Below are 12,404 nucleotides of genomic sequence, written 5' to 3'. Positions count from 1 at the left end.
AAAGCGCAATAGTTTCCCCTTTTTCTTCTCCGTTTTCTTTAACCGGAGCAATGGTAGAGAGAGACGTGAGGGCTTGGTGAGTTTTTATCTTCATTATACCCTCTAGGCGAATTATTTTAAGAGTTACCCTTGGCGGTGCGGGTGTTAAGCAATATAGTTCCATTTTCCTTTCTTCTTCTTGAATTCTTTAACCAGAGCGGCGGTGGAGAGTGAAGTGAGGGCGTGATGACTCCCCGCTTCTGCACCCTCTGTAAGAACCACAACGAGAGGGCGCCCGTCGTCAATCATCGGTGCCCCTTCAGCGACTGCGAGTGTTCCCTCTGCCAGCTCCAGCGCCGCTCACGCAAGGTCATGTGTCACCAGCAGAGGCTTTGGCGGTTCAAGAAACTAGGTAGCAAGGGAGGTGGAAGTAAGCCCCCGGAACAACCAGAACAGGAGACGGTGAATGGGGAGGAGGCGGCTGGAATGGCCCACGTTCCGACAGATGATGCCACCAGGAGACAAGTGGTAAGAGATATGTACACCACGCCATATTCTATAACCTTTGGTGTTCTATAGACGAAGCAATTAGTAAGAGATATGTAATTTTCTATAACGCAAAGGGTGACATAGACAAGTGGCTTAAAAATATGATGAGAGATTACACTGGGGGGTCTCAGAATCAGTATATTCACGGTTAGACTTACAGCGGGACCAAATAGGGTAAATTCAAAGCCTCCAAAGTTCAAGTAGGTATACAAGGTACCGATAAGACCTCAGAATAACCAGAGAATCAAGAGGTGAATGTGGAGGATGCACCTGCCGTGGTTGAAGTCCCCGAAGATGAAGAGACGATAAGAAGAGCAATAAAATAGACAGTTTTCTTTAATGGAGATGTTGTGATGGGGATAATGATGGTTTTAAGATCCGGTGACAGGGTTGACTTGCAAATATGGGTTTTCCTGGACAGGTTCAGGTTAAGATTACGGTTATAACTTGAAGGGTTAACGAGGAGAATGCAGTTGCCTGATTTTAGGTCACCGAGTATGATGACGATGAGGCGTGTGTTAGGAATTGCACGATTTTCTGTTACGGCGGACATCATTCAATAACGTGCATGTTGTGATGAGTAATGAGATAATAACGTGCTTTTCAATAACATGAATGATGCAATGAGGACACAAGTGATAAATGACATGGAAGTTCGTGGATTTTGATGAGCAGCGTGACTAAGAGATAAATGAAATCTGTTGAGAAGGAATGAAACAACAGGTTATCGTTCAATATTTTACGATACTGCGTCACCGTGCATTGTTGTCAGGGAGGAGGACTGGTTGGGAGAATTTATACACGTGTCTCTCCTGTCTGTCAGCCTGTCTCTCTGTCTATCTGTCTCCCCTCCCCCCCATCCACCACAGCAATCATCCAGCCCCACAACACCACCACCCCCCTCCCATCCTACTCCGGCAAGTGACCAAACCCCACCTCATTACACAGATCACAAACATTCATGCTGATAAGGCCGGTTTCGTCAAAGTTATATGTTCAGTACCTCTTATAACCTTCCTTAAGTGACCCTCCCCAGTGGATGTGCTGTTCTGTTTTTATTTCTCTTCTCTGTGTGTTATCTTTTGGTGACTATAGAAAATTTGCTGACAGTCCACATAGAAAAGGTTAATAGGGGTCGTTTTGTGATAATTGGACTGGTCGGATTTCTCTCAGCCCGAAAAAAATAATCACCTCTTTTTTTTTTCGTTTTTCTGGGCATGGAAAGAAGAGGTAAATGGGATTCGTTCTGACATTATCGTTCGCTGCAGACTTTTGTATAATATTTAACACCCTACGAATAAGATGAAGAAGACTTTGTGATGTTACTGGTAAATGATGATGATGATGAAGATGATGATGATGATTGAGATTATCATTACTTCATATACTAGGTCTCTCTCTCTCTCTCTCTCTCTCTCTCTCTCTCTCTCTCTCTCTCTGTCTCCCCCAGGTGTGTGACAAGTGCCGTAATCACAACATCTGGGTGCGCAAGAGAGGCCACAAAGGACACTGCCCGTACGTTGACTGCGCCTGTCCTTACTGCTCCTTTACTACTCGTCGCCAGCAGGTTATGAAGCACCAGCAGAGAGTTAGGAGGTGAGGAGGGCAAGACTGGGGGTGAAAAAGGGGAAAGTGAGAGAGTTAGACAGATAGACAGACAGACAGACAAGAAGCAAAGTGAGTGAGTGGGTACATGAGAAACTGCGTGTGTGTGTGTGTGTGTGTGTGTGTGTGTGTGTGTGTGTGTGTGTGTGTGTGTGTGTCAACTGGTGCACATATCAAGTGTCTTTGTATACCGCAACTTCATTAATTCCAAGCCTGACACGGGAGTATGGAAAATAATTTATGCCAAGAGTCACCGGGAACGACACATAACACCTTACCTTTATTCCTTCCGCCAGGGCCCAGGTAACCAGCAATCCAGTCATGAATCCAGACGAGCAGACGAGTTCCCAGGGAGACGAGAATGACGAGCACCTCCCTTCATCGTCACTGGAGACCCTACCGCTAGCCCTCGTCTCCCCATCGTCACTGCCCTCGTCCTCGTCTTCCTCCTCCTGCTCCCCGCTCTCCTCCTCCTCCCCTTGTTCCCCTCCCATCTCCTACACCGCCTCCTCCCCACAGTCCTCCATGTCCCTGCCCTCGTCCACTGAGCAGGTCGAGTGTAAGGTGGAGGATGGGTATGCGTGGGAGAGACGAACCCCTGACTCGACACCGCCCGAGGTGCCACACAGAGTTAGTACGAGTCACCTTCTCAGCTTTTTGTTTCTGCAGCTTTTTTTCCACGACGGTGAATTATTAGTTTCTTTTATTCTCTCCGCTTTCCAATGATATTTTGAAACACAGGAAACGCCTCTCGTGCTGGGGGGATCAACGAAGCTTCACTCAAACTCCCCGGTTCGAAACATTTCCCCGAAGCTAAAGAAAAAAGAAAGAAAAGGAAAAAGAAAATCCTGAGATCGCAAGAACATCATAAAAAATGTAGTTATACGGAAAGGGATAAACCATAGTATTAATGACCATTATTTCTAATTCCTTCTAAGAGATAATAATTTGCCGTGGCACTAACATACTAAACAGGTGTTAGCTTAAATAAATCGTATTGGGAGCAATATTTTCTAAATCTAAAACATTATTTTTAAAAGGGACTGCTTTTCATGGTGACTGGCTGAGATCACATTTATACAATTTTCATGTGTCTGATCATGTTGTTGTTGTTGTTGTTGTTGTCCCAGGCTTATCTGGACGAGAACCTAGTGAACTGTAGTCTGAAGTCGCCCTTGTCTTGCAGTCCACCAACCTCCTTTCGGGGGACAGGAAGAGAGTGAATGGCGTTTGCATAACTGGACACCTGAACTACCCAACAGTTTTGATGCCATCCCGTGAAGGCTTCCCTCTCCAGCATCTTGTCCCTCCATAATATAACAAACTTACATTATAACCATCTGTGTAGCCATGATGGTGGTGATGATGAGAGGAAGAAAGAAATCCTGACATTCATTTTTGTGCATATATTCCACATGAGTACACAGATCGGTCAGTCATGCTGTACCAACCTTCAGTTACAAATTCTTTATCACTTAAAGTATGTGACTGATCGATACTGAAGATTAGGTAAACTGGGTGGAGGGAAACACAGGAAACACACACACACACACACACACACACACACACACACACACACACACACACACACACACACACACACACACACACACACACACACAAATACATCAACATCCCGCTTCTTCTTCTCACATAAAGATAGTGTGAGGCACGGGGACAGAAGTCAAGCAGAAGAAAAGCATGATAGAGAGAGAACTAATCAACAGCACGCCTAATGAAATGGGCCACACACTCATTCACTCACCAATCAAGCTCCCGGAATCCTGTCTCCACCTCACAGGCATTACATCTCTCAGGCTTAGGACTACGGTGACGTCAACCCCAGGGAGATCGTAGTGTGAGCAACGAAACGTCTTTAGAACCGAAGCCCTTTAGCATATTACTCCCCTAATTCATGCACCATGCTTCGTTTTTTAGCATTTTTCCAGCCGTAGCTCCTCCATTTTCTCAGTTTTTCTACACTGATGATGATGATGTGCCTTTTTTTACTTACCCTGATCCCTTACCTGGCTTTCACTCATGATGCCGACGATAGTATTGATGATTGTGATGTTGATGATGGTTGTGGTAATAATGATGATGTGATTTGTGCTTTATTTTCTTCTGATCCTTATTTGCCTTTCAGCTGTGGCCAAACGGTCTCTCCGAGGAGCCTTACACTCTCTCACACCCTTGGGACGTCGCCAGGGTGTGTCGCCCCACGCACAAGGCTCCACCACCACCACAACCACCACCACCACCACCACCACCACCCCCACCACCGCCAGCACCACCACAAGTCAACAGCACCGATCCTAAGTGCTGCCCTGGCCTAGAACTCATCAGCAACTATAAAGGAGACGACAGCAGCTCCAGTTCCCAGTCCACACATCCACCCAGGCTTCAAAGCGGTCTGAATTACACAAGGCCTCTCGTCCCTCCCCCTGCTTGCTGCCCTGCCACGTGGGATCCCAGACTCACAGCATCTCAGAGCAGTAAGGATTCTCACCTGGGCTTTACCTTGGACCCTCTTCACCTTCAGGAGCTCTGGCGACAGCGACACTACGAGAATATGAAGCTGGGAAACGTGCCTCGATACCCTGCTGCTCATCCACACCCTGACTACGCACACCTCCCCTACGCCTCATCTCCCCTACATCACCACCACAGGGCACCTTTTCACTATCTCGACTGGGGGCGCCTTAACCTCCCCCTCACAGCCCCCCACGCCCTCACGCCCCCCTCCCACCACTCCACGGCCAGACAAGAGACTATTTTACCCGTGGCCGGTGCTCATGTGCCTGCCCCTTGGTGCCCGGGGAGATGGTAAAAGAAAAAAAAATGAAAAACTAGAAATGATAAAGAATTAAATATGGACCCAAGAAATGAAGATAATGTATGATCATGTATATCTGGGCAGGTGGTAGAAAAGAAATACGTAAATAGATAATAAGGACCCAATACATGAAAATAATGTATGACCATGTATTCCTGGCCAAGTGGTGGAGATGAGTATACATGGACCTAATGATGAAAACAAAGTGTGATATGTATACTAGCAATAGGCTGTGATCGATTATGTATGTGTATGTGTGTATATATTTTTCTTTTTATTGAGTTAGTAGGTTACGATGTTGCAAACGCAGTGTGATATTCCTCCATTTATTCGTACTTAGTCTTTTCAGTACGATGACGTCATGTACTTTCTACTCTGGGCTGGAGAGGGACGCCTTCGTGTGGTGGCACCTATATAACCGGGTGGTGGAGCTGTCTGGTTGTACAAACGTTCCTCAACTCCCTCCGTGTTCCCTAAAAGGGGGATGGTAGAGTGTAGGAAGAGGGCAGTTTCACCCTGCAGTCCACTGGATTCACGTTTTCAGATGAACCTGGGGCTACTACTACTACTACTACTACTACTACTTCAGCATACTTTAATCAGACCTCTGCCAAAGGATTTTTGTTCAAATTAAGAAGAACTTTTATTAGTGAAGAGGATAATGAAGGCCACAGCTGACACCCCCAGTTAAAAAATGCCTCTCCTTACCTAAATAAAATCATCTGGAGATAGCATGAATAGAAGGGAAGATACGTCATGGTAGTGAACGGCTTGACTGCTTCAGTACGAATGACGTCATAAAAATTCCGCTTTTGTTACCTACATAATCCTATTTATTCACTAGCTACCTTTAGGCGATGGGATTTAGACTATGGATTGGCTTTTACAACTGAAGGGAGTAATTAAAGTCTCTCCTAATCCACTACAGGGCTATAATCCTCGTCAGGTAACTTGTCTTGTAAGCCCCGCCCCTTTCGTCAAGTCTATGGCCTCTCACTGGGGGCTGTGGGTAAGGGGGCGGGGCTTTGGAGACAAGTGGCTTGGATGTGACTATAGCTATATTTCCTAAACTGAATAAAATAATAAAAATCATTGCCTAGAAGTAGTAAATAAATAAAAATGTAAGTATATATCGCCTAGAAATAATAAATAAATAATGAAAACAAGACGTTATCGTACGAGAAGAGAAAAACGCTAAAAAACGTTACATTCACCCTCACGTACGCAACGGAAGCCTGTACTTACAAATATTTGCTCAGCTGGACCTGGACAAAATACCCAGAGCCACCAGAAACTGTCATGTGATAAAGGCTGGTATTTTGGCGGCTACAGAAGCTCCCTATCACCTCTTCCTTACCGATTATTTTGGGCAAGGCTGGCTAATGTTGTTTTGTATGTGATTTATGCAGAGTGGGGTCATGCCAGAATGATTTAGGTAACACAGATGAGGACAGCAAGGTGTGATAAACAAAATAAATTGCTTTGGAAGAGATGTTTGGGAGCTTCCATATCGTCAAAAATACAGGCCGTAGAGAAGTTAACTGTCTCTTGGTGAACTTCGCTCTTAGGGTCGTATCAGGAGTGGCTTTGGGGAGTCCGTAACACCTATTTCTTAGCGATTTATTCCACATAGTACACCTCAGTAGCTTCGTCTGTTTTACTGACGTGAACTGTGTCGATATGAAAATGATATGAATAACCTGCAAGGGAAGGTTAGGGTGCAATGTCAAAAACAAATCGCTAAGGAAGAAATGTTAAGAAGCCTTTATGCCATCTAGAATACGTCCATAAACATCTGTACAGAGTGTCCCATGAAAAGTGCGAAAAAAAAGAAGAAAAAAAAAAAAGGGAACATATATCACTCACCTCTTCCGCTCATTACTGTATTTTGCTAAAGCAGTGGCCATGCGATTTTTTTTTTTTTAATTTTTTTTTTAAGCTTCGGAGGCACATTTCGAACTGGAGGTGTTATAGGTAGTCTTAATTAACCCCTTCAGTCCGAGAGGCCTTTTTTTGAAGTTGCATAAAATCGTCTGGAGGCAGCAAGAGAATGAACTTAGCAAATAGGTCTTTGTACTGAAGCAGGTAAGGAAGAGGTGTTGTGAAATTTTGAAAGCATTTATGACTCCCACATTACCCCCGAAAAAAATCCCTCGAAGTTCAGCACACTTTTCACTGATCACCCTGTACATGTATTTCCTATGTATTATTTTCAGTTATAATTATGTATATATCATGTATTTCTCAAGGCCATAGTGTTGAAACTGGGTGCGCGAAGGTGTTAAGAACCACCTAGTTTTTTACAAGTATTTCTGTAACATGAAATGAGAGAACATACCTGATTTTTTTTGTATTGCTGCCTACTACACTCTAATGTGGGATGCAGGCTAATTACAAACAGTTACGAATTTTAATAAGTCCCAAATTATTGATGATATTTACTGAGGCACGTGATGACAACAGAACACGTGTGAAAATTTTGCCTCCCTGCTAGCTACCCTGAAATGTGGGATGCAGGCTAATTACAAACAGCTACAAGTGCTCCATAGGTGACACAAAATTAGGGACCTGCTCACACCATGGCATACTCAGTTTTAATGCTATGGCTCTAAGGGTGTTATTCTCACGTGGTTTGGAAGCTTACTAACACCTCTCTCTTACCGGTTTATATCTGAAGTCCACGTCATTGATATATTTTTGTGTGTTATTCATGCAATCTATGTCAACATTAAGATGATATAAGAGGCATAAGGAAGAGGATATTAATGGGTAGTTCGGAAAATAAATCGCTAAGGAAGAGGTGTTAGGGGGTTTCCATAGCTTTGAGATTATGGGCCTAAGAGTTTAAACGCACATACCCCATATAGCTTTTGTCATCTTTATTGTTATACCGCCAAGAATATCATCCATTAATCAAGCCATTCAGTACGAGGAGGCATTTTATTACCTTATTCTCGCTACCAACGGATTATTTTAAACATATGAGAGATTTTTTTGAAGAGGAGGGATTAGCGAAGGGCAGATCTATGCCTTCCGATTTGAAACGTCTCTCAAAAACAGAATTGTAAAAAGTTGTCATTTGGTGGCAAGGATGAGAGATAAAAGGCGTCCTCGCATTGGGAAGGTTAATCAGCATCTTTCTCCATAACTCAGGGTGGTTCATATATTACACCTCTCAATTTTCGTGTGTTGCAGGGGCGGCTGCGATAGAATTCCCATGGCCTAAGACACAGCATTTCCTGCCTCCCATAACCCTTTCTTTTCTTTTTCTTTTTTTTACATCCATTGATAGCAGGGTTGACTAACAATGCCATGAAGTAGTTAAGGCGTCTTCACTGCCCACACCAGCAGACTGAGCTGTGCCCACAACACTCGAGATCTGAAAGTGCTCTACATGGATAACCCTATGCATAACTCCTACATAACCTATCCTTCACTTCACCGTCATCAAGGTCGCATGCAATAACGTAAATGATGCGTCGATCTTTAAATCACCTGTTAAACCGTAATTTTCACATAAAAATCATATCACATGCACTGACATCTACAGAATATATACAGTTTTCCCCTCAATCATCTGTTTTACATCGTTATTCTTCACGTATATCCAGGTAACATATTATGCACTATCGTCGTCTGTCATACTCTGTCCAATATCACAACAATAATATCAGTAATAAAAGTAATATTCTTCATTATACAATACAAATATCAGTAATAACAATAATAATGTCTTCTATTAACCACATCTACAGGGCAGTCCATGGGTGCTATTCTCAGCAATCAAGGAAGCACCCTAACACCTCTTCCTTACCGATTTGTTTTTGGATACGACTGGTTAATATCATTCGGTACGTTATTTATCCTGAAAACAGTGGTACTGGAATGATTTACATGACACAGAAGAGGATCGCAAGGAGTAAAAAGCAAAATAAATCGCTTAGGAATGGGTGTTGAGGAGCTTCCTTGACCGACAAGAATACAGGCCCATATGTTATGCAATCCATTTCTCTTGTGTTGCGAGGACGGCCCAGTCAGCGTTACCAATGTCAGCTCTGCATCATTTTTTTTTTTTTTTAATATTCCGTTTTCCAGTTGCTTGTGAGGTCAAATTTTCTACTATTTTTGTTATTAAATTTCCCAGGTTCTAATTTCTCGCGTCTGTTGATTCCATGGTTTATTAGTAACCTGACAAAGCAGCTAAAAATCCCTTCTCCGCACAGAAAAAAACACACTGAGCTGTCCCCGCAACACACAAGATTACCGAGCGCAATACACGGATCACCCTGTTTTTTTCTTTCAGTATTCATGTTTTCCGTTTGCATTTATAAGCTGGTCTCTTTAAGCAAGTGTCGTGTCCATCTTATTCTACTCCTCGAAGCTATTTACCGTACGCCTGCTGTCCTGAGAGATTCCCTAACTCCTCTTTATCGGCGATTTATTGTTTATAGCACCCCTAATTACGTTCTTGTTTACTGTCGAAACTATATACCGATTTTAAAATTAGACATAAACAACATAAATGAATAGAAGGTGCCATATCAATTTTTTTTTTTTTTTTTGGGGGGGGGCGGATTTATTTAGCACTTCCACCGTGTAATTAGCAACACAAATCGCTCAAGAGGAAGTGTCAGGGGATCTCTTATACAAAGCAAGGGGATGGCTCTGTATCTTAGCTGTGTGTGTGTGTGTGTGTGTTGGCTGTCTTGTCTTTGCTGTCTTGAGTGTGTTCATTGTTTTGATTATGCTCCTCCCAGGCTGCCTCTAACCCCTTCCGACCGAGAGCGTCTGTATGCGACCTCCAGTATTCAATCTTCCCTTCTGTACGATCGTGGACAAAAATAACGATCCACTTCCTTACGATAAATAACGAGAGAGTGAGCGATGGCTTTTGAAACTCGGTGATATTGTCCTCGGAAACCCTACACATTTTTCAGGATATTGCGTCAGTGTTTCATAATTTTTCGACCAAACAGTTGAACGACATTCCTGCCCGCGACTGTACATGCGATTTTTATTGAGTTCAGGGGGATTTATTACTATTAATATTATTATTATTATTATTATTATTATTATGTTGATGATGATGATGATGAATGAAAAATTAACTATTATTATTATTATTATTATTATTATTATTTTGTCTGGAGGGATAGGACATAGCTTTCATCCACCATTTTTTTTTCCCCTCTCAGTACCATCCGTTTCTCCCTGGCTCAGTAAAATCGTCTGTCAGTAGATGGAACAGAGTATGCAAATCACCGCCATACTGAAGGGATTAATTGAGGTTTTCGAAGGGATTAACTGGGATTTTCCATACCTTTCAGTACGGCGTGTCACTCCCTTGTTCAGTAAAACCCACAACAGACGTCATCGTACGGAAGGGGCTACTTTCGGTGTCTGTGTTGTCACTATTCTCCGGCATCCTTGGAGAACACTTGGGCTAAGAGAGAACTTGTGATTTAACTATGTGATTGTGGGATAGATGGAAGGAGGAGGAGAGGTAGACCGATAATGAGGTACAACTGTAGCCAGCTAAACGTGACACACTCCCACTGCTCAGCTGAAGGGATTTAGAACTTGTAATGAGAGCTAAAATAGATGACATCGTACATATCAGCCAGTCAACAGCACCCACTGATACAAAACTCACTCACGTATGTAGGGACAAGATGTGATAACGCTGGACCGCGAAAATATCCTCTCTTGCGCAGGACTCGAACCCACCTCCCCACTGCAGGTCCAAAAGGTGAGTGGCAGCCAGTTGATGACGTTTTTCCTCCTTTTCGGTTCCTAAAAAGTCAACAAATCCGAAAAGAAGGCAAAAAGTCAACAACAAATGGCCGCCACTCACCTTTTAGGCCTGCAGTGCGGAGGTGGGTTCGAGTACTACGCAAGTGAGGTTGTAATTACGGCTGAATGTTATCAAAAGTTCATTAATAAATCTCACATATTACCACATAAGGTATGGTAAATATAACTGACCAAGCAGTGTGTGGGAGTGCGTGTAGTAGTTTTAGCTGTCCATAATTACAGTTAGTGCCACCCTTTGACCCTACCCTGAGAGAGAAGGGTAGAGTGTGTAGAGTTTAGCGTCAAATTGAAGACCTGTTGCGCAGTGTTAAGGTACTTTGCTCTTTTTTTACTTTAACTTGGCCTAAAATTGTCATCCCCCTATCTTCAGTGCTGAGTTGTAACATAACACTAGAAATTAATGCTAGTCACGAAGAAGCGCTGTGCAAATGATATTGAATCGTAGCATTATCTTTTTCTGACACTGAGCCACGTGAAGTAAATCGTAAGAGGACGAAAATCTGGGCCAAGTTAAGGTAAAAAGACTATAGTTAAAGGATTTTGTAAAACTGTATGAGAAACAGTTTGAAAGGAGTGTTACTTGTGCTGCATTGAGAAGCTTCCCAGATTTGTTGCTCATTGTCAAGGTGGGAGTTTGAAGAGTGTGTTAGACTGCAAGAGGAACAGTTTGCAATGGCACTGTTACTCCTGCAGTCTAGAAAAACCAATTATGTAAGGTAATGATTTGAAGATTGTATTTGACTGCAAAAGGAACAGTTTGCAATGACACTTACTCCTGTTCTGTAAGGTAACAGTTTGAAGATTGTGTTAGATTGCAAGAGGATTAGTCTGCAATGACACCTCTGCAGTCTAACAAAAAAACTGTTCTATAGTGCCAAGGTGACAGTTTGATCTTGTTAGTCTGCATGGGGAACACATTGCAACCTCACTGCTACTTGCACAGTTCAAGAAAGCTGTAAAGCACTAACAATGGGTCTTCCTTTGGCTTGAGACTCTAGCTATGGCCTCCTCTCAGCAAGGGAAGGCGTTAGGAGGTGAACAGATTATGGTCTGAGGTGTATAGAGACAAAATGGGCAATGGGAATGAGGGTAAATGATGATCTACGAGTTTACAAAGACAATATGGATGATCGTAAAGTGAGTAAACAATGATTCAAGGGTGTGCGAAGGCTGTGGAAGTCTTGGAGGAAGATTAGGGTGTTATAAGAAGAGAAATTGCTAAGTATGTCCAAGTATGAGGAGGAGGGCGAGTGTGTGAGAAAGGATGGGGTGTCTTGGAGGAAGTTACTGGGATGTGTTCTTAGCACCTCCTTCTTTGCGATTTACTCTGCCTAGTACACCATGTCATTCTCACTTTCGTCTTTAGAACATCGACTTCTGTTCCATAAATACCCTATGTGAGAATATCAACGAGCAGGATAACGAAATAAATCGCTAAGGAAGAGGTGTTAGGGAGACTCCTTAACTGAAAGGAAGCCGAACCACAAATTAAGGATGATGTCTGGGAACTGTATTTTCGTTTGACGCGGAAGCTCCCTAACACCTCTTCCTCGGCGATTTATTTTTGGATATGGATGGTTAATATCCTTTTGTACGTTATTTATGAGCAGCATGACGATAT

At 43.0% G+C, this 12,404-nt stretch overlaps 1 protein-coding gene across 1 annotated transcript in view; it reads left to right on the top strand.

The window, feature by feature from the left end:
- Window positions 1-225: 225 nt before the first annotated feature.
- The window catches only part of LOC145393043 (protein anon-37Cs-like), a 29,640-nt gene continuing 17,461 nt past the window's right edge, over window positions 226-12,404 (top strand). Inside the window, exons 1-4 of the mRNA XM_080267381.1 lie at window positions 226-507; window positions 2,653-2,763; window positions 4,280-4,342; window positions 4,676-4,930. Of these exons, the coding sequence (XP_080123507.1) occupies window positions 226-507; window positions 2,653-2,763; window positions 4,280-4,342; window positions 4,676-4,930 (711 nt within the window). The remainder of the gene's footprint in view (window positions 508-2,652; window positions 2,764-4,279; window positions 4,343-4,675; window positions 4,931-12,404) is intronic.

Source organism: Coenobita brevimanus, chromosome 23 (genome assembly GCF_032717465.1).
Source record: "Coenobita brevimanus isolate Jiangsu-jjx chromosome 23, ASM3271746v2, whole genome shotgun sequence".
Classification (NCBI taxonomy): domain Eukaryota; kingdom Metazoa; phylum Arthropoda; class Malacostraca; order Decapoda; family Coenobitidae; genus Coenobita; species Coenobita brevimanus.
This window is presented reverse-complemented; position numbering and strand designations above follow the sequence as displayed.